The sequence below is a fragment of the Mirounga leonina genome, unplaced genomic scaffold (genome assembly GCF_011800145.1).
Source record: "Mirounga leonina isolate KUSES-001 unplaced genomic scaffold, KU_Mleo_1.0 Mir_165, whole genome shotgun sequence".
Classification (NCBI taxonomy): Eukaryota; Metazoa; Chordata; class Mammalia; order Carnivora; family Phocidae; genus Mirounga; species Mirounga leonina.
Genome location: NW_023270415.1, coordinates 33,467,824 through 33,495,011, shown reverse-complemented (window position 1 = coordinate 33,495,011; position 27,188 = coordinate 33,467,824). Strand labels below are relative to the sequence as shown.

Genomic DNA, 27,188 nt, shown 5'->3' with positions numbered 1-27,188 from the left:
TCTATTATTTAAATTTATTTTATGTATAATACAAATATTTTTGTATCATATATTTATAATAAATGTAAAATATGTAATGCATATACTGTATACACATAATATTTATAATATAAAATATTTTAATCAACATTTAATAAAAATTATTTATTAAATATTTAAATTATATTATTTAATCATTTAAAATTTAATAAATTTCCAGTCTTAGGTCTGGGACAACATCAGAATGAGTTTTGATGCACCAGAGCATAGATAATCTGCTCCTTGTGCACCGCAGAAGCTTCCATGGCATACTATCTGGTCTCTTTACATGTTATCCTGTCTCTGATGGGTAAATTCCAAGACAGTTCTAGATCAATGTGTCCACCTCCACCATATGTATCCCAAACAGGGAAAGACTGTGGGAAGCTATATTTCAAAGATTTTCTGAAAAAATTCCAGAGACTGTAGATGTCTGTAAGAACAATCTGTGTATGTTTGTAGGAGAAGGAGCTGGGAGAATGCAGCCATGATAGTGGTTTCCAGGTTTGGCTCGACAGCCTTGGAAAACACTGCATTTATTGGCCTACCTTGGGTAAACAGAATCAGACTCTGGGATAAGCCTTCTTGCCTCACTCTAGGTTATTTTTTTTTTTCCTAATGACATTATCTTATTAATCATTTACTGGTGCATGTGAAAGAAAGCTCCTCTCTTATTAATCTTTAGTTGAAGGTCTGAGATCTGAGATTTCACTTAACTTCCTTTCATAATTCCCTTATCTTTTTCCGTAAGTAAATATTTCCTGTCTTACAACTTTCTTTGACACATTTTTCCATTGGTATATTCAGACTGAATTTATGTTGTGACATTTAAAAATTTTATTTCGTAATTAATTACTACAGCACATTTATGAAAGGAAGAATTTTGCTCCCTAATTTATATTAAGAAGAGATACACATTTTAAATGTATCAATATTTCTTTCCATTTAAAAAATTTAAATGACAATTATTAGTTTTCATCATAAAAATTCAAAACAATTACCTGTACTCATCTTGTTTGATAGCTTATTCCATTCACAATTTTTGTTTTTTTTCCTCTCCATTATAAAAACATCTTTTGGTTTCCACATGTAACTCAAAGAATGCCCTGTTAAAGGGGAGTTTTATTCTCTGAACTACTTCAGAGCTCTCAGATTGACTCTTTGGAGCATTGTAAATGAGTATACCTTCCACATCTGTAATAAAAGCTAACGTTTATGAACAATTATGTACCGAAAACAGTGCTAAGTACTTGATCTAAATTATCTTATTTAATCTCCATATCACAAATAAGAACCCAAAGCCTGGGGGTTCAAGTAATCGCCTAAACCAATACACATAGCTTGTAAGTGTCAGACCCTGCAAAGGGAAGAGCAACTTCTAGAAGTACATATTAACAAGTGCTTTAAGACACTGGCAGGCAATGGACTGAAGTATGCAATATTTAGCACTGATCTATTCATTCATATGCTTTTTATTGCACATAGAATTAAAATTAATGTGAGGTGTGCAGGGTCCTAGAAAAACTCAATGTTATGGACTTACAGGTCAACTCATACCAAAGAACATACACCATGCATTAATTCCTTTTGATAAGTGACAGAACTGAGAGTCACAAATTTGAATAGTGGTTCTCTATTAGACTACCTTGCCTGGCCGTCTCATATGGGTCCACTATGTTCACAATCATCCTATCCTCTTAACTAAGAGAGACTCATCCAAACTTTAGGCAATTTTATTTAAAACAATTTTCTTGGGAGAAAAAGGAGAAGTTCAGCTATATATATATATTTTTTTTTTTTAAGATTTTTTTTTTTTTTTTTTTTTTTTTTATTCGTGAGAGACAGAGCGAGAGAGAAAGGCAGAGGGAGAAACGGGCTCCCAAGGAGCAGGGAGCCCGATGAGGGACTCGATCCCAAGACCCTGAGATCATGACCTGAGCCGAAGGCGGATGCTTAACCATCTGAGCCACCCAGGCGCCCTCAGCTATATATTAAAGTATCCAGTCCACAGACCATTTGGCTTGCATGTTTCACCCTTTACTTTTAAGACCCATCTAAGGAATAGCAGTTATCTTCCTACTGCCATGCCAGTTTTCCCATTTCGGGTATTTGCTGAGTTAGATGTCATTCTTTTTTGGAAACTTTTTTTCATGGCTCTAATTCGAAGTTTTAAACTCCTGATACATTTAATTTTTTTTTTTTTTAGATTTTATTTATTTATTCATGAGAGACAGGGAGAGAGAGAGAGAGGCAGAAGCAGGCTCCCTGCTGAGCAGGGAGCCCGTTGCGGGACTCGATCCCAGGACCCTGGGATCATGACCTGAGCCGAAAGCAGACGCTTAACCATCTGAGCCACCCAGGCGCCCACTCCTGATACATTTAAAACAAAGATTACTTAGAGTCTGCCCTTGTAAAATAGAGGTATGAAGTAAAAAATGAATTCCATCTCAAAGAAGTTGGGAGAATAGGAAATGCGCCGAGAAACTGCATTAAGTGAGGCATGAAGAGAAGCTATTTCAGCCCTCTTGACTTGAGGGCAGGACACATATGCATTCATAATAAAAGATTTCTTCAGGCTTAAAGATTTTTAACAATAGGAGCTGATGATCAATGAAGGAAAGAAGCATGCTCTAATGATTTTTTTGGACCAGATCAACTTGACCTTTCATTTTTTTCAAAAAATCCTCCAATAAATGCATCTACTCCATTTTTTTTCTCCCAGCATCACTAACAATTATTTTCATTCTCATGATTCAACTGGCTCTCTCAAATGCTTTTGTGAGGAGTGGAAAGGGGAAAGGGAACCATGTTGCTCAAGGAGTGACAGAAATATTCAAGGACTGTGAAGTGATAAAAGAAAACTAATGCGATCCTTTAAAAATCTACCCCATCCCATGTTTCTGGTCATTAAGCATGAGTATAATGGCTGCTTGTACATGATTTTTCTCCCCATCAGTTATGACATGATTGCCTTTAAGCTATCATATCTTCCGGCACTTTTTGATACTTTACAACATCAACCATAATGCTGAGCATGCAAAAGTCCCCTAATGAGACATTTTAATATGTTAGTCAAAGGATTATTTTGGTAGATCAAATAACAACTCTGCTGATTCTTAATTAGCAAAATGCCTGAAAATAGCACATGTGTATTCTTGTCAACAATATATTATTATTAGAACATGTATTGTGACTCGGAATACTACCAGAGGAGGCAAGTGTTGGTTTTACTTAATCTGTTTCATGGTTCCTCAGCTTTGTGTTCTTAGATGGAAGAAAAGGAGAAAAGATAGATACAGATCTTGAAGGCAGATTTAGGAAAAAAGGGAGAAGAAACATTAGGGTAGATTAAGAGGAACGAGTAGACAGACTAGATATAGTGAAGCTGCGGTTCAGAGGAATTGGTAAGACCAATCTGAGCGTTATCTTTACACGACGAGAATATAGAAAATTACTGTATACCTCGTTTGATTTTTTTAGAGGATACAGGCTTTTACATGCATTATTTGCTGAACTTCCAAGGTCATGAAATAGCTTTGTGAACATTCTGGCTAAGCCTTTATAAAACATAGATAGCAATGTTGCTGAGGATATGACGCGTCCAATGATATGGGATGACTTTGAATATGGAATTATATGACTGATAATACCATCCCAGAAGACCTTGTTAAAAATCGATGAAAGGGGGGCGCCTGGGTGGCTCAGATGGTTAAGCGTCTGCCTTCGGCTGGGGTCATGATCCCAGGGTCCTGGGATCGAGCCCCACATTGGGCTCCTGGCTCAGCAGGGAGCCTGCTTCTCCCTCTCCCTCTGCCTCTCTCCCTGCTCATGCTCTCTCTCTCTATCTCTGTGTCTCAAATGAATAAATAAAAAATCTTAAAAAAAAATCGATGAAAGAACTGAGACTTAAAATATTTAGACATATACTCACCCAACAGACAGGAAAGGCTCCTTTGACTCAAGTCTATGAAAAAAATATGAAAAATTAATTTTAATATAACAATTTGCTATACACTTAAAAATTGCTTTTATAGGAATCTGACAAAATTATTATACTTGTTTGGGTGAAAATGTATACGTTAGCACTAATAAAAAGCTATAAATAATATATGAAGATCTAATCTGGACTAATTCAAATTCTGGCTGGCTTAATGCAGAAGCTAATGAGAGGGACTTGGAATGGGAATGTACCATTTAAATGAGACATTAAGATAATAATACTGTTAGTCTAATTTTGATTTGCATTCTCTATATCCTCTTTTCTTTTTTACAGTAATTTGTAGAAGTGTGGATATATCTATTTGTAATTGTTGTAGTGGTAAAGAAATTTATTATGTATTTAGTTACATATTGGCTGAGTAATTGATTTCCGGTAAATATTCGGCAACAAAGAGAGAAACAGCATGACATTCATTGTCATTTACCAACAGTAGCACATTTGGGAGTGGGGGGGGAGGGGGCGAGAGTTAGGTCATAGATTAGGATCTTAATGCCTCCTCTTAATGTCTCCTAAGAACCATGTATTTTTTTTATACCTCCTGAGAAATTCTAATTCTGAAACCTCTGATTAGTTGTGGCATCTTGAGCTAAGCAATTTAAAAAACTTTCTGGGAATTACTTTTCTCATTGTAAAACAGGCTAAGAATGCTTCCAGTTAATTTTCTTATTTCATAAATTAATTTCTTTGCAAAAAGCAAATCAATCAGGAAACTTTCCACTTCTAAATATTCCTTAATTAATAATGAAGGGGACCAATTGGTACGTGTATATTGGCCACTTCATTTTTATATGTTTCCTGACATATGATTATGGGTTAAACATAAACAAATATTAGACATTTTTATCTGAATCCTGGTGTTTAAGATGATGTAATGAGCACTGGGTGTTCTATGCAACTGATGAATCACTAAATTCTACCTCTGAAACTAATAAAAAAAAAAGCTCAGAGTTTGGGGATGTACATTTATACAATCTTTTCCTTTTCTAAATTCTGATTTTATTTTCACCTCCCTGTAAATTCTTTGCCATACTGTGTGTTTGTTGTGCCCATATATTTATGATATGAATAAGCAAACAGAATTAAGGGAAAAAAGTTGAAGATAAATAATGAAATATATTTGGATATGTTTGTTTTATAAGACATGACCAGTGCTAAGGGATCAAAAGAAGTTACCTTGAAGAAATGAGGGGGATTCTATATAATGTGATGCAGGCGACCGTTGACTTATTTGGATCATCAACATCATGACACTATCACTTCTCCCTTACTTTCTACTCAGCAACACTTAATAAACGGTTTCTTGCTGCCTACAGTGTCCTCCTAGCCTCTCATTGCTGCCTGTTTCTTCGTGGCATCGACTAATCCAGTAGAAGAAAACTGCATATCTTGACTCCTCTCTCTTTTTCATCTTCCACATCGCAATTAGCAATGTCCTGTCAATTTCTCCTTTATGTGACTTTCACATCTCCCTCTTCACTCAATTCCCAGGCGAATTCTCATCACTTACCCCAGCCTAGCTGGTCTCTCCAAATGTAAATTCTTTGTTCACAGTTGCTCCAACTTCACCCGGTTTCACACTATAGCTTCCTTATTGCAATGCCCCCGCTCATATCATTTGTTTAAGGACTGCATGCTGTTGCTTTCATTCAAGATATCATAAACAACATGAATAAAAGAAAAACCCACCATCTTGCCTTTCCCTGTGCAATTACTAAAACACAGAATGTATTTGGAATAGTATTTACTTACTGAGTTTCCTTTTTTTTTTTTTTTTCTCCCTGAAGGCTTCAGACAAGCCGTTGTTGGACTGGAGCATGGAGGGACATATGTTGCCCTTCTGATACCCGTGGTTAAGATGGTTAGTCCCACTAACTAGTTAATTGCCTCCTTCTGCTTCTACCACTTCACTCCCTTCAACTATTTCCTCCCAAATGTTCAATAGAAGAACTCAGGGGAAAATTCAAAATTTTCAAAATGATACTGGATTGAGATTCTGATTAATGTTCTATAAACCAGGGGTTGGCAAACCGTGGTCTACAGGACAATTCTTGCTCACCACCTGATTCTGTATAATGCACAAACTAAGAATGGCTTTTACATTTTGTCTTTTATTTGAATATTGTTGACACATAATGTTACACATCAGTTTCAGGTGTACAACATAGTGATTGATTTCAACATCTCTATGCTCACAAGTGCACATTTTTAAATGGTTGAAAAATATCAAAAAGAATAATATTTCGTGACATGTGAGAATTATGTGAAATTCAAATTTCAGAGCCCATAAATGAAGTTTACTGGGACACAGTCATGTTTATTCATTTACATATTGTTTCAGGCTGCTTTTGTGCTACAGCTGCAAGAGGATTAGTTCTAACAGGGACTGCATGTCCACAGTTTGAAAATATTTACTATATGGCCTTTACAGAAAAACTATGCCAGTGCATGACTTACGATTATCTTGTTGGAAACAACCCTTCAAAATAGGCACTCTTTATTTTAATACGTATCCAGATATTGTTTCACAATTAGAAGCTCAGAATAATTTGAATTCCCGCTCTACATCACCAATTCTCTGCACCTGCAACGGACAGATCAACTCCCCTAAAATGCTATTTTCATGTCACCATCTTTCTTGACTATTTTAATAATCGCAAGATGATGCCCCAACTTTTAGTGTGTCACTTGAAAGCTTGTCACAAACATGACTCATGCTAACTTTCCACGTTGCTCTTTCTCATTTCTCTTACCAACCACTTTATTCCCGGAAATTTGTCTGTTTATTACCTAAACATATCTCCTTTGCTTTGGTTTCTTGAAGCGTTCTATTTCTATACCAGAATACTATTTTTTTCTTTCTTTCCTTATGCATGATCTATTTATCTTATTTAAGATCTTATGATCTTATCTATTTATCTTAGTTTATCTAACTCCTTTATAATGCTAATCCTGACACTTCATCTTATAGGGACAGTCCTGTCACTAAGCTTCCATGACTTCTTATCTCCATTACGATGACATAGTCTCAGGACAAGAGTCGGGTTAAATGGCTAGCTTCAAGTCTTAAGACTGGTAAGAATGTTAACCTTGCAAGTCTACTTAGACAAGAAGCTCCTGAAAGTTCTGTGTTAAATCTTCTAATGGCCCAGGGGAGGTGCTGGCTGATGCTCTATGAGCTGAACAGAAAAGAAAGATCATTATCCATGAGTCAGCCTAAGCCACTGAAGATAAGCCCTAGCTACCTGGACCACCTCCCCCAAATATTTTCAGTGGTGACACAGAGCAGGAAATCTGTGAGGAGCCACCATTAGGCAATCCTGTCTCATGTCTCACCTTCAAAACAATGACACATAGTAGAGGGAAGTGATAACTGGCCCACATTGAACGATGCTCTGTTTTGTAACCAACTGCCCAGTCATGGTTTCATCACACAGGCTTAACTTCCCTAGCCTTGAGTCGATTCAGAGATTTGTACGTCTTTTCTCATTAATAATAGAGCCAATATCATTGCCAACTCAAGAAGCTGTTGTGAAGAATATAAGATTATGTACTTAGAGCAACTCACACAGTTCCTGGTACAGAGTAGACTGTGATGGTCAAGACTATGCCAAAGATAAGTTTTTAGTTCTAAGAGCTGCAACTGCCTGAATACATGAAAAGCTCACTTTTGCAATTTTAGTCCTCAAAAGTGAAAAAGCGTAAAAGAAGAAAATTACCAGGAGAAACATCCCTTTGGAGAATATTGTTTATCAATGTAATCCTTAGAAACAGATGACTACATTGTGATATGCTCAGAAAGAACGAACTTTTTCTGAGTTTTTTTTTTTTCTAACAAGGTAATTGTTTTGTGAAAAAAAGGATTGATTTTTATCATTCCTAAGATTTACTTTTAACATGAACTGGGTAATGAATTTAATAATACTTCATTCAGGATCTGCTAGAATGAGGGGTAGAATAAAATAAACAAACCATAGCCTTCAGAAAAATAGGCACAGTAAAGAGATAAAGTAAAATGCAAAATGAAGATTAATATTTGGAGCTAACAAATTTATAACTTTTTGTATTTAACAACAAAAAATCTAAGCTGTATTTACTAAAGACCAGGCATTATTAAAAATGCTTTATAAACACTGATTTATTTAAGCATCATGATATCCTCTGAGATAGATTTCATTTTACAGATGAGGAAACTGATACTCAAAAATGCCAGGTGTCTTGCCCAAGGTCACAGAGCTATAAAATGGCTGAGCTAGGATGTGAAATTAGGCATGCTGGCTCTAAAGTCCACCTGCTCATGTCTTGCCTCGTGTATTGCCTTCCATCAGTTTATTTTGTTTGTTTTATTTTGTTTCTACGTGCCTTATGGACTGTCACATTTCCTTTTGTTATAATTTCTATACTGAGAAACCTAATCTGGTCTCACATGTTGTCCACATGCTGGATATTTCCAAACTTTTGTCTCTCGTGTCACTCTGTATATGATGTGTGGCTGTATCTGCCCAATCATACATCTCCAGTTTTAGGTGCCTTCAACTTCCCATGTCCCAGACTAAATATTGCCTGCCTCCCTCATTCTGTTCTTCTTTATCCCTAACTCAATGGCCTAATCAGCCACTCATCTGACCAAACTAGAAAGATCATAATCTTTCTCTTCGACTTCTTTCCAATGACACTCACTTTCAGTAGATCCTCCTAGTTTTGCTGTTTTCTATTGCCAAAAGTCCTTTTAGTTCTTTACTTATCTCTCAATTCGTATTATTGCAGTTCAAGTAATCATCAACCTTTAGGTGGGCTATTAGAATAATCTCCTTAATGACCTTCCTTCCTCAATATTTCTTTGGAATAGCCATGTCTACTAGCAGAATCATCTTTCTAAAATAGCTATTGTACAAATATGAGCCTGTAATTCCCCTCATTACACATCTCTGAGTGCTTCTAGGAAGTATTTTTTCATAAGGCACCATAAGTTGGTTAGGAGAGCTTCATAACACTTCATCATATTGTATGAAACATTCTCAGTGTATTTTCCAAGTTCCCTCTAAAGACACTATACTCCTTGAAGGTCGGAACTCACTTTATTTCAAGTACCTAGAATCATGCCTACTTCTTTAGGAGGCTCTTAGTAATGATTCTTTCAAATGACCTTCCCCTGTGCCTTACTCCCCTATACCTACTTCCATCATTTACCTACAGAGTAAAGACCAGACCCTTTAATATGACTAAAAGTTCATTCACAATCTTCTTCTAGTACCTTCCCAGCCCTTGTCTTCTACCACTTCAGCCTGCAAATTCTATGCTCCAGCCAAGCTGAACCAACTGCTCACCGTCAGGGTGGCATCCTGCTTTCTCACTCTCTGTGCTTGGGCATATACTGTGTTTTTGCAGAAATGACTTCAACTACCTTGTTTTTGTAAAACTAGTGGGTTTTTTATGACTCCAAAGTGACTTTTAAGTATGTTCCCCTACGATATTTATATGGTTTTGCAGTAAAAATTACAGCAACACCATTTACTACCCTTGGATCTATTCTCTTTAGCAATGGCAACCTAAGCCTGACCTACGTTTAAGATGGAAACTCCAAAGGGCTTAAGGATACAATTTTTAGTATCAGACAGCCTGATTCTAGTTCTGACTCTAATAATCTTCTGGCTGTGTGGTGTTGAAAACCTAAGGCATTTTTCTTTGTACCTCAGTTATCTCATCTGCAAAATGGGGTAATAATAGACCTAACTCTTAGGGCTGTTGTGAGAATTGGATAAGTAAATAAATGGGTAACAAAATTAAATAAATAAATAAATAAATAAATAAATAAATAAATACTTGATAAACTTCTGCCATCATTGTTATTATTATTTTTTATCCATGTGTGCTCTGATTGTTCCTACATTCATGGCCAGTTAACAGTTCTAGGGAGTTCAGATTAGGGAACAGGTTGTATGTGTAGCTGTTATATAACAGTGAACCATGTGGGGCTCTTGGTGAAGGTACGCAACAGATGGAAATGTATGCCTGGAACTTAGACAAGATATTGGGTCTGCAAATACAGATTTAAGAGTCATGTCATCAAAGCAGAATTAGTATATGACATCAAAGGAGAGAATGGGAGCCTCAGAGAGAATGTGTAGAATAGGAAGAAAAGGATCGAGGAGAGATATCTAGGCTCACTAGCAGGCCTTTAGGTGTAGATGCAAAGTTCAGAAAGGGACACGATGGTGGTCCGTGTCATCGTGAGTTAACGCTTAGCTAACCAATTGTGTATTATTTATGGAATAATGTGACATGCTATTTTACAAAGAGCTTAATAGCTTTTTTTTTAATTACAGGAATCGTATTTTGATATTTAAAATTTAGTCTACATTTCATCATTAATCGTTTGTAATCTAAACACATTCACATGACATTTTCATCGTTCCAAGGCCTTCTGATTTAAACAGGCTTTTTTTCAAGGTAAATGATTAAATGTGAGCAAAAGATGATGATTTTGATCAGAGCCAAGCACTTGTAAAGCAATTCATAGACATCTTCCTTTCCTGACCATTTTGCATACTAAAATATGATTCTATCAGTATTCTTAAAAATTCATTTATTGCCAGAAAATTAAAAAGCAAATAGAAGTCTTCCTTATGTAGTGGGGGCAGGCTATTCATCCGTAATTGCAGGTGTATTCTCTGACATTCAGTAAAAACCAGAATCTGTCTGTAGTACTTACCTTGGCTATTCTCCTCTCCTCACTTTGAGAGAAAATACGGAAGCAAAAGCAGCCCAGGTTTCTGTGCTGGCCCCCCATGGCCTAGATGCCTAGAAGCTCTTGCCTGGAAAGCAAGAGGCTTGTTAGGAAGAACACACTATGTTGGTGCATGCCACGGGAGAAAGCACTGGCCTGCACAGGCACCAACCTCCTCATCTCCATCTGCCCGAGGAACTTCCGAGTAGGACTCATCAGTTAGTGTCTTTGGTTGAACAAGAGCTCAAGATATTTTTGGCACTCACAGTGCATCGACCATAGCCCTTTCCCAGGTGTGGCTCCTACAAGGGTATAGTGTTATTACAGATGCACAAAGATTATCCCAAGTATAACCTTTTATGGTTTCCTGTCAACCACATTGAGAACTTTGTGGCAAAGCAGGGCTCTGGGTGAGACTGATGGGACGGTCTGAGATGGCTAAGCGTGGGAGCAATTATTTCCTTAAAAGCTTATACGCTCTAAAGTTGAGAGGTCAAATAGGTCTTCATTTTTGTGTCAATTCTGACTAACTGATGGTGGCTGCTGGGAAGAAAGTGTTGATAAGAATTCCATAAACCTATTCAGGCCTCAGGGTGTAAGATGGTTGTAATTAACCTATGTGTGCCACAGAAATATAAAAGGAAAGGAGAAGAATGTTGTGCAAATACGTATTTACCAACTCTGTGCTAGTAGAAGGTACAGAAATTTCTTCAAACTTATGAAAGGAATAAAGAAGTACAGAGTCTGCAGCAGAACCCAGATTTCCAGACATATTGCCCATATGACAATGTGTGCAAATAATCACATGTACTTAATGCCTCATATATGATAATAGCCAGTACTTTTAATTTTTTTCATGCTATTTAAGCATTTTAACACATTTAATCTTCATAACTTCCCTGTGAAGTTAGTACAATTATCTTCTCTATCTTATACATAGGAAATTGAGGCAGAGAGGGATTGAGTAACTTTCCCAAAATTTTAAAAAGCTAAAAAAGTCATACAGCAGGACGATAATTCAGGCAGTCTGATGAAGACCTTATAGTATATTTGTCTCACTTTCCAGTATATCATTCACTGGCCATTAGAGGAGTGTCAAAATCACCTCAGCGCTGAAGAAAGCCAGGCTCCTTCACTCCTATTGTGAGATCTGTCTACAGTGGATTCCATTTCTCTGGACTAAAAAGCAGCTTTCCCCTCAATTTCCCGTGATACCTTTTTGCAAGGGCTTTCATGGTCGATGGAAATTTCTGCTTAAAGCTATCATCAGACCTCTTGGTAAGTTCCATTTGCAGTTACCACCATCTGTGCTAACTCCAGGGACAGCTTAATGGATGGCTGTGGGATCAACCAAGAATCTCAGTGGCAGTTTGGGCACTCACAATATGACTTTTGCTACATTGGAAATTGAGGCTGCAGAGCTCATCTCCCTCGCACAGGCTGTAATGTATCTTCACAACTCTGTCAGGAAGATCGAGCTGCCGTGGGAGGAAGGGACATGAAGTATAAAGAAGAAACTCACGGCCAGAAAGATGATCAACCATTGGCAGATTCTCCTGGGAAACTTGCAACGCTTACTCCAATTGCCCCAGGGGTAAGGCTAGGGGTAGGAGTAGTAGATATCTGGCCAAGGCAGAGTATAGAGTCTCACCCTCACTCCACTCTAACTCCAGAATTAACCTCCCCACACCTCACATGGGAAGGGAGTGCACACAACTGTGTGGATCTTTCCATTCAAATAAGAAAAACGATTTTCTGAAAAGAGATACTTTCAAACTCCATTATTTTCATGTTGGAAGATTTGCTCATCTCCGTTCCAAACCTGTGTAGTGAAAGGAAGGAGATTTCAGAAAAAAATAGCAAGGGGCTGCTCATCTGTCTCTTTCAATTGTTTTATTTAGTTACTTGCTAATAACTGTTAAATCCTACAGAGAAACAGTGCGTCTGCCAAGCGCACAGACTGGGAAAACAGGTAATCAGTCACAGAGTTATCCAGTTTCAAATCTCTATCCTCTGTCCTGCTCTTTGCAGCATTATGATGTCATTTATCTTTTTCCTCCATTTGAAATGAAGAGATCGGACGCAATACAACGTCTTTCGATTGCTGGTCATAATAAGTTCTACAGAGTGTGCATGGTGCTAAAAGACATAAAGCAGGTATTCACAGGCCAGCCCCCATAGGCTGAGAGGAACAGTGGGCTTTTGTCCTCACGTGCCTCCCGCCATCCCTCCCTCCTGTCCACACGCTGCATCCAGGCCCCACACTCTCAGACCCACTCAGTTCCCAGGGGCAGCCTCATCCCCTCCTCTGCCTTCTCTTAGTAAAATGCCAGAAACTCATTCAACCCAAGCAGTAGCTGAAGTCGGATATGGGCTGGGAAAACAACAGTCCATCTGTGCATGTTTTGCTTAACTGCCTTGCTGCCCTCTTCTGCGGAACATACTGGTGTGGCAGATTCACCTCCCAACTCGGTAACCTCAACCTCTCTCAGACCCAGAGTCCCCCCCGCCCCCAGGTCTTTGAAAACATTAAATCCTGGCACCAAATGTCAGAATTTATTTTTATTTTGTTATTTATTATTATGTTATGTTAACCACCACACATTACATCATTAGTTTTTTTTTTTTTAAAGATTTTATTTATTTATTTGAGAGAGAGAGAATGAGAGACAGAGAGCATGAGAGGGAGGAGGGTCAGAGGGAGAAGCAGACTCCCTGCTGAGCAGGGAGCCTGATGCGGGACTCGATCCTGGGACTCCAGGATCATGACCTGAGCCGAAGGCAGTCGCTTAACCAACTGAGCCACCCAGGCGCCCCTACATCATTAGTTTTTGATGTAGTGTTCCATGATTCATTGTTTGCATATAACACCCAGTGCTCCATGCAGAAGGTGCCCTCTTTAATACCCATCACTAGGCTAACCCATCCCCCCAACCCCCTCCCCTCTAGAACCCTCAGTTTGTTTTTCAGAGTCCATCGTCTCTCATGGTTCGTCTCCTCCTCCAATTTGCCCCCTTCATTCTTCCCCTCCTATCTTCTTCTTTTTTTTTTTAACATATAATGTATTATTTGTTTCAGAGGTACAGATCTGTGATTCAACAGTCTTACACAATTCACAGCGCTCACCATGGCACATACCCTCCCCAATATCTATCACCCAGCCACCCCATCCTTCCCTACCCCCACCACTCCAGCAACCCTCAGTTTATTTCCTGAGATTAAGAATTCCTCGTATCAGTGAGGTCATATGATACATGTCTTTCTCTGATTGACTTATTTCGCTCAGCATAACACCCTCCAGTTCTATCCACGTCATTGCAAATGGCAAGATTTCCAAATGTCAGAATTTAATGACCTCAACTGCCACATGCCGACAAAATTGTGTGATGCCCGTCACCTGCCTGGAGTCCTTGATATGACCTCTTCCGGGATTGTGCTGAAAGTTCCACCTGACTGGAAGGGCTGCATCTCGGCTTCATGGTAGCATCTCCCTCTAACACTGCAGTGAGAGCTATTTTACCAGAGCTTGGGTTTATAATTCCAGGTCCCATCCATTTCTGGGCCGCTCCCTGTGTTAACTATGCAGGATTGAGCCAGGACCCTAAGCCTGGTGGATGTAGTCTTGTTGAAGTCTCCAGCAGTCTCCACAGTGCTGAGACCAGTGGTAAATCATTAGTTACCAGGAACTTTGAAGAACAATTCACCCAACGGATCACTTCTTCCCAAAAACATTTTTATTACTGAGTTTCATACCACTTAGTCAACCTCATTGGTTGTTTCTTTTGAGTCCCCTTTGCTAGATCCTTCAAATATTGGTGTGTTCTTGAGCTCAGTCCTTGGAATTCTTCTCTTTTGTATCTTTAATTACCCCTTTGGTGTTTGTTCTCATCCAGGCTCACGGTTTTGAATACCATCTACACAGTGATGACTCACAGACGTGCCCATCCAGTTCAGACCTCTCCCTGAACTCCAGATTATGTATCTGACTGTCCAACTGATACTTTCACTTAGATATCTCCACTTTAACAAAAACCAAACTCCTCATCTCTACTACCCGCCTTGGCCTACTCCAATCTCTGCCATGAGTATTGCTCATCTCACTTAACTGCAACTTCATATGTTCAGATGCTCAGTCCAGAAATCATGGAGATGTCTATGGGAGATAGTCTGCTCATTATCAATTCCTTCCTTCCACCCATTAAAATCTGGAGTCTCTGTCCCTCATCTTGTATATGAACTGGCCTTATACCTTGCTTTCATAAGTATAATGTGGCAGATATGACACTGCAGAATTTTCAACCTAGTCTTTAAGAGGACAGGCAGTTTCTTCCTCCTTCTTGAACTCGGTCACTATGTAAAACTGATTAGTCTGAGACCACAGTGAAGTCTAAGCTAACTACATGGAGAGACCATGTGGAGAAAGATGCTCAGTCATGACGGCTGTTCTGGCCAGCCCCAGCTGAAGTGCCAGATATGTAAGCACAGAAGCCATTTGGACACCACAAAGAGCAGACCACCTCAACCAAACCAACCCAGATTGCTGAATATGACAAATAGTAACATTTTTTAAGCCAGTACATGTTATCTAGCAGTAGATAATAATATCCTTGACTTTGTTCCTTCTCTTATGGTCCACATCCAATTTGTAGTTTTGTTGTCTCTATTTTCAAAATATATCCATGACATAACAACTCTTTTCATCTCGGCTGTTACCACTTTGTTTGGGTCATAATCTTTTGCATGTTTTCCCATGTTCCTCCCTTGCTCTTTCATAACCTATTCTCAACATAAAGCTAAAGTGACTATTCAAAATTTAAGTGTTGTCATGGTACTCCTTCATCTAAAATCTTCCAAAGGCTCTCGGTTTCACTCCAAGTAAAAGCCAAAGTACTTCAATGGTCTGCAAGGCTTTACACGATTTGGCACTCCCATTGTATCTCTGCCTTAGCCTCTCACCTCCTCCCAGCCCTCCGCTTTGCTTGATTCTGCTCCAGAAACATTGGCCTTCTTGCTTTTTATTAACACTTGGGTGTGCTTCTGCTTTAAGGACTTTGTGCTGCTTGTCCCTCTGCCCAGAATGCTTTTCCCCAGGTGAAACATTACTTGTTCATCACCTTCCCCAAGTCTTTGCTCAAATATCACCTTCTCAGCTAGGTCCTCACTCACCACCTACTCAAAGTTGCACCACTTCTCACCTTCCCACTCCCTATCCCTCTTGCCTTGCTTTACTTTTTCTGTAACACCTCCTGCTTTCTAATGTATGCTTAATTTTTGTTTATTATCATTACTTCACACTTGAAGGCAAGGTCAAGGATTTTTGTCCATTTTGTTAACTAATGCATCATCAGTGCCCAGAACAATGTCCCATAGGTGCTTAATAATTGATAAACAACTGAATTAGTGATTCTGTGTTTCCTTCTCCTCTACTAGATCCACTGAGAATCTCTAATATAGGCTGAATTTGGTAAATCCGTGAGCCAGGTCTGTTAATAGAGGCTTAGAGATAAGTTATTCTTCTGGGCTTGAGATGGTGCGGTTGACTCAAAATTGGTGAGATCAGAGATTCTTCTCCAAGTCTCTAGCATTCATCAGAAGACTCTCAGGGTTGACCCCACCATGTGAAGTCCTTCATTTCTCTTTACCAATTCATATTGTCTCTAAACGTTGTCTAATAACTGCTTGCCCACATTATGCTTCACCTACACATAAAGCTGTTCTTTCTTGCTTTTTGTTTCTTCAGCATTACATTTTTTAAAAATAATATATTTGATTTTTCAGTTAAAATGGATGCCTAATATTACTTATTTCTTTCATAATATCTTTATAGTATTCTTTCATGCCAAGTGTTTCAACTTTTTTATACTCAATTTAGTCCATATTTTCAAATGCTGATTATATAATTTTTCTTCCTAAACACTCTAAACATTAGATTTACTATCTTGAGTGTCGGTAATAAAGAGTAAAAAAAAAAAATGAGAAAAAGACCGTCTTCAGCAAATCAAGAAATTAGAAGTTACAATTTGACTTCAATTCTTCCAGAATTCTCACAATATCACAATTATGTCTACACCCCGATGTTGTGGATAGTTTCAATAAGAGTTCCTAAGCAGTCCAACTCCAAATGCTATTTTGCACGTGATTATCTGTGATTTGTGGGTCATGCTCTATTTCTTTTCCATTTCTTCATAAATACATTCTGATATGTTCACTGTACTCAGACTCATTACTATTGGTTCTCCTGTATTGATTGATTCTCTCTGTTAAGAGTTTGGAACACAGAACCTATCCCCTCTTTCTCTGCCATGTCCCATTCTCTGTATCCTAAGGACTTAACTCTGGGCTTTATTCCAAACTATTCTGTTACTCTTTGTAGCTCACGTACTCTATGCCCTTTTAAAGCATCAACAGCAGCAAAGCAACTGGATTAGAGCTTTAAATACAAAGAGGGATAGCTATTGTCAGGCAAGCGCCATTGTCTTACTACTGGTTCACAAATCTGTAGTCAGAAGAACTGCCATCAGTACACATTGCTGATTACTTATTTTATTGCATCACTGAAGGGCTCATAAATTTTGACTTTTCATTTTTGAAGATTAGATGACTTCAGCTGCTCTCCCCTGCACCCTGCTTCTCACTCTCCCCTCTGCACACTGAGCTCCTAATCCCATAGTGGCATTGACTGATTGACAGGCCACTTCCGGCAGTTAGCCTGGGCAGTTAACTGCTCCACCACACAAGACTGTTGGCCTGCCCTGAATGTTAATGGAGTTGCCCCGTTTAGAACACTAACTTTTCAAATAACAGCGGTAACCAAAAAAGTGTAGTTCCAAACATGAAGGGCTATATCTTTTGAATTGACCTTGCACAACACTAAGCACAAAAAATCCTCATTGCTGCCTGTTGTGAGTGCTTTTGTGTGATGTTTATTAGCTACCACTGGAAAATATCTGGCTTGTAAATCTCTCTCTCTTTTTTGGTTATAAAATTCTCATTAAAGAAAATTGCGTTAAGTATTTAAGTTACAAGAAAAATATCACCTGTATCCTCACTGTCCAAAGAATCACAGCTACTATTTTGATTTCTATTTTTTTCTCTGCATATATTTATTTTATTTGTTAAATAGTTTTGGTTGTGTGTTTATATAATACATGATGTTTATATAATTATATATTGTTATATATACTGTTTATATAATTTTGCTTCTTTGTCTACTCAAACCTTAAAGTTTTTCCATGTCATTATGAACACTTTCGTGAACATTCCATCTAATGAATGTGCCCATACCCATTATTGCATAATATCTTGGCTGGATCAGATTGTTCAGTGTTTTGAAATAAAACTCAAAGAACACCTTAAGAACAATTTCATATATTTTTACATTGTTTAAATATTTAGAATTATTTTCTTAGATATGTTTTTGGAAATTGCTTAGTCAAAAGATATGAATATTTTATTTAAGATACTGGATCGAGTTTGAAAGAAAAATAAGAATAAACTTGATAATAAAGGACCTTTGCTTTTCTTTTGTTTTTGGATTAGAAAATAAACAGCAGAATACCAGAGTGTTAGAAATGGGAATCAAGTAAGAAATGGTTTAACTCCATTCCTTCATGTTCTAAGAAAGGTGAACTTAAAAAAGTTTGTACTGCTTATAATCACCTCGCTGACACAGGCAAGTAGTGGCAGATACATGATGTGGTTGTAGGTTTCATGATATGGTTGTAGGTTTCATGATGTGGTTGTAGGTTTCCTAAATTCCAGTCCAGTGCTCCTTCTAATGACCACAGACAGCTTTTCAGAACTAAGTGATTCTGACACATAAGCAGACATTTTGCCAGAGAGAAGATATTTCAAACAAATAAGGATAAACTATATAACATCTCAATTTCATTTGCAATGTAATATGCTTAACTCAAAACAAGCCCCTTGTCCTTTTATTCCACCATCCAGTAAACACAAATGAAATACACGTCACTGCTTGGGTTTGGAAGAAGATTTACTAGTACTCTGAGTATTCTGCTATTTAACAATACCAGTAAGGTTGAATTATCAATCATGCTATCATTCCACTAGAAAGACATTTTGAAAGTTTAATAAAGTTAATTAATTTCCAAAAGAACAAATTTTTGTGAGAAACATTCATCATACATGGCTGACTAATAATCTAGTGAGACTATGCTGTCTTTTTTGCCCTCATCTTTCTAGACATCAAAAAAAAAGGGGGGCATTTCAAGCTTCGTTTTAGCATTTATAACTCAATTGGAAGAATTATTCTTGCATTTAGTTTATATAATTTTTTTTTTAAAGATTTTATTTACTTATTCATGAGAGAGAGAGAAAGGCAGAGGGAGAAGCAGACTTCCCGCAGAGCGGGGAGCCCGATGCGGGACTCGATCCCAGGACTCCGGGATCATGACCTGAGCCAAAGGCAGACGCTTAACCATCTGAGCCACCCAGGCGCCCAGTTTATATAATTTTTATAAGAAAATTTGTGGACCGTTTTCTAGTTAATATATTTAAAGCCAATCAAAGCTAACAAACTTCACTTTTTTACTGTGCAAAACTTACTCATGATTAAAATCTCAAAAAATCTTTCTTTTTTTTTTTTAAAGATTTATTTATTTATTTGACAGAGAGACACAAGAGAGGGAACACAAGCAGGGGGAGTCGGAGAGGGAGAAGCAGGCTTTCCGCGGAGCAGGTTGCCCGATGCGGGGCTCAATTTCAGGACCCTGGGATCATGACCTGAGCCAAAGGCAGATGCTTAACAACTGAGCCATCCAGGCGCCTCTCAAAAAAAATCTTTCTATAACTTAAACTTTTCTATTAGTTTATAATTTGTAGTAAGTTTTTTTCAAACTTTAATTGACCAGGAGAAAATACATTTTTTTCTCTTAAATTTTATTTATTTGAGAGAGAGAATGAGATAGAGAGAGAATGATGGGGGGAGGGTCAGAGGGAGAAGAAGACTCCCTGCTGAGCAGGGAGCCCGATGCAGGACTCGATCCCGGGACTCCAGGATCATGACCTGAGCTGAAGGCAGTCGCCCAACCAACTGAGCCACCCAGGCGACCCAGGAGAAAATACATTTTTATAAAGATAACAAAATTAGGTACTTCTTTTTTTGAAATTAGATAGTTTTATAAAATACTTATATGTGATATAAAAATCATTCACATTGTAAAAGTGAGAAAAGATGACAGAAGAAAAAAAGCTATTTGGCTTCTCATTAATCCAATTATGTCCATCAAATTGTGAATATTCATTTCATCTTTTCTCCTCTCCCCATTTTTTATACTCAGACATTCCTCTACTTCGTGACACTTCTCTTATTATTTTATTTTATTTTTTTTTAGAAGATAAGCAGTCAGTATGGTCACAAAGCATCCTTGTATGTGTGCTGGGAATGTTATAGTAAAGGCCCTGGGACTTCTGAGGAGCAGTCAGTGAGGGGGTACAAAGCATTAACTGCTCAGGAAGGGGCATGATATAAGGAACTTCCCATCAGTCTTACACAAGTAAGTCTGTAAATTATCATTCTCAATTGCACTTTAAGAAAAATGGGACAATACCCTAGAAATTTAAAACTCCCTCTTGAAAATTAGGAAAACTATTTTCCCTCCCTCCTTTTTCCTTGATCATTTACACTAGGGAATTTGTCATTGTAAAGACTTTCTTCCCACTTTGAAATGTATAAATCTCTTTAAAAACTAGGTAGGACTGGGGCACCTGGGTGGCTCAGTGGTTGGGCGTCTGCCTTCTGCTCAGGTCATGATCCCAGGGTCCTGGAATCGAGCCCCACATCGGGCTCCCTGCTCAGCAGAAAGCCTGCTTCTCCCTCTCCCACTCTCCCTGCTTGTGTTCCCTCTCTCGCTGTGTCTCTGTCAAATAAAGTCTTTAAAAAAAAAAAAAAACTAGGTAGGACTTTATGACCTAGGTGTGTCTTTTTTTGAGGATGTGAGAGCCATATTTTGAGATGTTTTGAGGACATCTCTTTGAAATGTAAGCATCAAAGGAGATAGCATCCCTATCTCGCAGGTTCTGTGGGAGGGCATGAGTCTAACTTAGGTGTTCCAGGTTGCAAAACTATCCATCATAAAGATAGGAGAAGTTTAATCTTCATCTGGATAAAGTCAACTGACACAGATGGTCACCCCAGTTACCAGATGAATTTACAATGAACTATGCATGACAAGTGGTGCTTTCAAGTCCTCTTACTTGAGGATTAGTTATTGTTTATCTTGAGAACATGTACAGAATGGGTTATATCTGCTCTGCTATATTAAAAAGGGTGTGAGATTTCTTTCTGTCTTTGTGAACTCTTAGCAGGTTACCTATGATGTGCATCACATTGTGGGTGCTTATTCAATAAGAAGGGTGTTTTCCTTCTTTACTACCTTTGTGGAAAGCATTTCCGGGTTGGGAAAAGATCTTGGTTTTCATTTTATAATTAACAGTGTAAAGAGAGGGGTACCACTCCCACACTAAGAATTTTTTAGTCTTTAATTTTATTTGTTTAAAAATAGGACTTTAGACACATTTCAGTTTCTTTCATGATCCTTCCATGTAGTCTTGTTGAAAAGGAAACATATCCTGGAATTTTGAACTTAATGTGTAGATTGAGAAGACAGATGAGATATGAGCCCTTGGTGGACAAAGAAGGAATGAAATAACTCTTTGAAATGAAAAACAACCAACTTAAATTAGCTTAGATTGGAAGTTCAGGGCCCAAAGTTCTCTACCAAGACCTATTCTAAAAAACAGGTCACTAGATCTAAAGATAATGACCAAATAAATAAAATGATGAAAATAAATGAAATCAGCACTGACAGTGGAGACACTCCATCTTTTGGAAATTGTCTTTTGGAAGATAAAAAATCCAGAAATCACCTTAATCCCAGGCAGGGAGCACTTACATATTGACCCAGCAATATGATATGACTATCATCCTCCTACGCTTCGTGGGGACTAGTGGGGTTTCTGTTGGTGCTCTAACCTTAATACCCCATCATGCAAAGCAAGAAGAACAAAAACATAGTGAGACACAAAGAACATATAGCATAAAAGGCCATAACACTTGAGTCCTGCTGACAAGGAAGCTTTGGTTCAACAGAAAACCCTGTTCCCACAAATGAAAGAAAGCAACTATTTCAGGACAGGCTGCAGCTTCTAAAGTAGTGTTGCCAGCTAGAAGAAAAGAGTTGCATGTCTGCATCTGCACCTGCTGACTGTGAGGAAGAGGAGAAATGTCAGCCCCTTCTATCCGATGCTAGGTTTACTGTTCCTTTTCCATTTCTCCCCATCCTAGAGGAGGATTAAGTAACAGGTCAAGAGGCCCCTGTGTAAAAGGTCATAAACTACCAAGCATGGTATTTTTCTTCCAGTCCTTGGGGCTGGGTGGATAGGCCAACCGAGGGGTCAGCCCACTCTTGCTTTCTGTCTCCTCCTTGTATGTAGCTCATATAGGTAATTTGAATCTGGGCTGCTCTGGAGATCTAGCTATCCTGGAATGTCACTCTTTTTTAGTTTTATGCAATTGGTTACAAGATGGTAAACAGTCTTGGGAGAAGCAGAAAAAAAACTGTGTGGCTCGCTCTTGGTTTTTATTGAAAGTTCCATTAGTTTAAAAATATTTTGTGTGCATGAGTGTGTGTGTGTTTATTGTATAACTAGTACTGAAGGTACTAGCTACCATGCTGTTTAGATACTTTTATATGTGGTAAGTTTCTCTGAGAAGAGAGAGTTAGGGAAAAATAGTTTCTTTTTTTTTAAGATCTTATTTATTTGAGAGAGAGAAGAGAGAGCATGAGCAGGGGGGAGGGTCTGAGGGAGAGGGAGAAGCAGACTCCCCGCTGAGCAGGGAGCCCAAAGCAGGGCTTGATCCCAGGACCCTGACATCATGACCTGAGCCAAAGGCAGATGCTTAACCGACAGCCACCAAGGTGCCCCAGGGAAAAAGAGTTTCTTATCACAAATTGGAGCAGTTGCTTTTATTTTTATTTTATTATTTTTTAAAGATTTTATCTATTTATTTGACAGAGAGAAACACAGCGAGAGAGGGAACAAACAGGGGGAGTGGGAGAGGGAGAAGCAGGCTCTCCGCAGAGCAGGGAGCCTGATGCAGGGCTCGATCCCAGGACGCTGGGATCATGACCTGAGCCGAAGGCAGACGCTCAACAAATGAGCCACCCAGGCGCCCCGGAGTAGTTGCTTTTAATAGATGGTTACATACATTACCATGCATCCCCTTTTTGCCTTGACTGTTGGGAATCTCGTAGCTAAGTTTGATGCTCATCTCCTATTATTGCCTAAGTTTTCTAAGTATAATTTGCTTGATTCTATCTGCTACACCCCACCCCTAACTCCCACTTAATTCTTGATTCTTACTATTTACCTCTTTTGAAAATTGGTTGCATGATTTTGCTTCCTTTGACTTTATCACAAATTACCTCAAATCAAACACATAGAACTGTACTCTTTCAAAAAGCCTTAGAGATGGATTCTCTGCTTTAAGAAACTGTACCATCCAGTCTCCCTTTACTGTTACCATGTTCTTTCCACATGCAAGAAGATATTTATTCATGGATATTTATGCATCAGAATCATCACAGAAGACTGCAAATAGGCCATGCCTTAACCTAGCAGAGAACTGCCTGCAGCGGAATTATTTTAATGGGGATGGTGTCAGCATTTCTCCAAACATTTTAAATTAAAACGTTTATAAATTACATTTGCTTAGTGTCGAAATATGAGGGACATACTCTAAGTAAATGTAATCCTTTCTCCCCCCAAAATATCTTTTTAGGCAGTTATAGAAAATGTTAACCTGTTTGACTGACTGTATGAATTTTAGCAACATTATTGTAGCTCAAGGCTCATTTAAAATAACTTCTTAAAATACTTTATTATAGATCTTTTTCTTTGAATAATCATAATAATGAGAATAACTACAATTTATAGCGCATCTGTAACAGTTCCAGACTCCTTAAATATATTGTTTTTCAGGAAATTTTTATTTTTCCTTCAAGCAGCTGAAGAAGCTAATGAATAAGACATGGAGTTCAAATCACTGATAAGGCTAAGCCAATTTTAGGATGCATTCCCATCTGTCTGACACTCTTTCCACCAAACATCCTCACATTTGCACAACTTTAAACCATCCTCAACGTGCATGCTTGGGACCTTTTTCTGGTTCAACAGCATTTCATGTTCACTTGAGAAGTGAATTAAAGAGAAGTCACCCTCAATTACCCAGATGTATGGATGTTCAGCTTGGAATTTTAGAAGTGGAGGGTTTTTGTTTGTTTGCTTGTTTTTGTCTTTTTTCTTGTGGATGTTGGCGACCACATTTCTCCATGCCGGTCATTTGACTGCCCAAGATTGAATCAAGAGCTAAAAGAGACTGTGATTGCTACAGACACCCAGCAGCAACTTACTTTCAAATTGAACCCTGTGGACGTGTTAGTGGTGGGGCCTGTGCCCATTCCAGAAGGACAGGTGCATTGGCACAGGGCTGGAAATAGCAGTTTCCTGTCTTCCTTACATTCCACTTAAAAACCACAGAGTCCAGGGCGCCTGGGTGGCTCAGTCGTTGAGCGTCTGCCTTCGGCTCAGGTCATGATCCCAGGGTCCTGGGATCGAGCCCCACATCGGGCTCCCTGCTCAGCGGGAAGCCGGCTTCTCCCTCTCCCGCTCCCCCTGCTTGTGTTCCCTCTCTCGCTGTGCCTCTCTGTCAAATAAATAAATAAAATCTTAAAAAAAAAAAAAAGAAAAAAAACCCCCAAAAAACAAAAACCACAGAGTCCATTCCCAGATGGCTTTCTGAGTGGGCCCACTTGACTAGGTAAGTGAAATGGAAGCCTTTACCAGGGTAAAGGGAGCACTGACAATGGATGTACTAAGCTTCTGAAAGTGAAAATGTATGTGTATTATCCTTGACATTATAAAAGGAGACAGAAAATACATAAAATAATCAATAGCTAATTGGTAAACATTCCTCAGCAAACACAGCAAGTCAATGAAGCAGAGATGTCCAGGATGCTTTTCCTCCATATTGATTTTTGCTATTTAGCATTAGCTGAAATTAGCCTCTATTGCTTTCATTTCAATTGTCAAGATCCTAGGGAACATTTTGGGTCACTTGAGGGTCCCCTGATGTGCCGAGTCATCATGAAGGATGATAACAGAACTCACGTAGGTCAAGTGGTAAACAAACCACCAGAGATATTTTTCTGCAGGGTCATCTTACTTGGTCCAGCCTCTGAAAGTGTTCTGGTCATTGAAGTTCTTATAATACAACCTGCCTTCATGGTTATCATCATTAACTGTGATGATCTGAAAATAGTGATACCATAGGTCGTCCTGTGACAATTTTAAGGAGCCTTAAAGTTACCTGCAGTGACAATCTTGATATCCACGGTCATCTCTGTGAGGTGGGAAGGTTGCCATCAAAGGCATTTGTATAACCATATTTGGCATAAAACCATACTTGGGAATGATCCCTAGCAATATCCATGCAATGAGTGGGATGAAGCTTCGTTTCCTGTGTCTTACTGGGTTGTGCTCCCTGCGACTGGGAGGGCCGCCTCTAGGTGAGTGAAAACCTGTACTTGGTCAGCTCTGATAAATAGTATCTTTGTTCTCTGGTTGTCAGCTTTACTCACTTCAGAGAGGAAAGGTCTGTCTCCTTTACAAGCAGAAACAAAACCACCATACAATTATTCTCATTTAGCTATTATTTAGCATTAACTGGAGCTTGGCATGCAGGGAAACTCACTTCCTGGGAGAGAATTTTATTTTAGACGTTCATAGACCCTGTGTAATGTACACAGCACATTGGAAGCAGCAATTTATTAAAAGTTACAATATTTTCCCTAGAGAATAGATATGCTATTCACCATTAGGACTGGGTCCAATATTTATGGAATGTTCACAAATGATTAATTATGTTTCATTTACAAATAGCCCCTAATGGGAGACATTTTTATTACAAGCGCTCTTCTAATGAATTGTCTGTCTTTATGAATTCATGTCTAAGACTGAAATAATTTCTTTTGCTTCCTTTCCCCAACTCTATACTTGAGCCTGCTGTTGCTTGTCATATCTTTCCTCTTCTTCTAACAGACTCATATGATCAGTTGCCTAAGCTAGAAACCTTGGACATACCTGTGACTCTCACTCATCCTTCCATTCCATTTCCAACTGCTCACAATATTCCAATGGCTCCTTGTTGACTGTAGCATAAAAGCCAAATCTCCTTAATCTGATAAGCACACAAATTAAAATCCTGATAGCCTGAGCCACCATAGCATTCCAGGTATCTGCTCTTCATCAAGTGAACCATACTAGTTCTCACCATGAGATGATTTTCTTTATTTCTGTGCCTATCACCCTGTTCATGTTTTCTTTGCCCAGCATGCCCTTCTTTTTCTTTGTCTACTGAGTGAATGCTTGCCTGTGCAGAAGCCGGTTCAAGTGTCACCCAGACCTTTCACTCTCTTCCCCCTTGGCAGGATCAGTAACTCTCTCATTTCTTACAGAACTGAATGTATACTTTATTTATGTTCCTTATTTATATGTACGTCTCACTCATGTTTAACAGTAAATATTTTAAAGCTTCGGTATGTTTTTAAAATTTTTTGTGTCTTTCAAGTATACCATGTTAATTTAGCACATGATAAATGCTTGGTGAAGGTTTCTTGGCTGAACTGAAAATCCTGTTAAAAGAAGTAACAGAGCGAAGTAACGCCTCAGTGAGTATTCCATGTAAATACTACTTTGTAGTTGATGATGGAGATGAAATGGTTACAGATGAAGGAGAAAGTCTGATAGTACATCATACACATCCCCAACAGAGTAAATAGACACAGAGACATAGCAGTTTAGAGCACAATGGTGTATCGGAGGTTACTAATAACCAGAAAAATAATTTATTGTATTTCATTTGCTCTCTCCTTGCCCTGTAGACTTGGCATTTTCCACGTCATTTGCCTTGAAAAGCAGCTACCACAGTGCCTAAACCATAGTAGACACACAATAAACATGTCTTGTATGAATGAATGAATGAATGAATGAATGAATGAATGAATGGAGAAATGAAATTATTTCAGCTCTTTCATCTCACAGATAAGGAAAAGAGACTCAAGACACAAAGAATAGGAAAGCAGAAACAACCTCTTTTCAAGCTGCTACCGTATGCCCTACACTAAGCCAGGTGCTTTCGCCTCAATTATTTAATTTTATCCTGTGAAGAAAATTGTACAACCATTATGTGGGATAAAGAACTTGAAGCTCACAACCTGTGCCCTATGATCACAGAAATTGGTTGTAACTCTTGTTCTTATGCTGTCTAGTGTAGAATCTTTCCTTTGCCACCTGCTGGCATGATATTCATGGACAGAAATATAACTGATTATTGGTTTTGGTGCGCAGGAATCTCTGATTTTT

At 38.5% G+C, this 27,188-nt stretch overlaps 1 protein-coding gene across 5 annotated transcripts in view; it reads right to left on the bottom strand.

The window, feature by feature from the left end:
* RALYL (RALY RNA binding protein like) overlaps positions 1–27,188 on the bottom strand; it is a 686,645-nt gene that overhangs the window by 103,476 nt on the left and 555,981 nt on the right. For 4 of the 5 annotated variants that reach the window (XM_035011452.1, XM_035011454.1, XM_035011450.1 and 1 more), the window contains one exon: positions 3,950–3,982. The exons of the other annotated variant lie outside the window; for it this stretch is intronic. In XM_035011452.1, the coding sequence (XP_034867343.1) occupies positions 3,950–3,982 (33 nt within the window). The remainder of the gene's footprint in view (positions 1–3,949; positions 3,983–27,188) is intronic. 5 annotated transcript variants of the gene reach the window in all.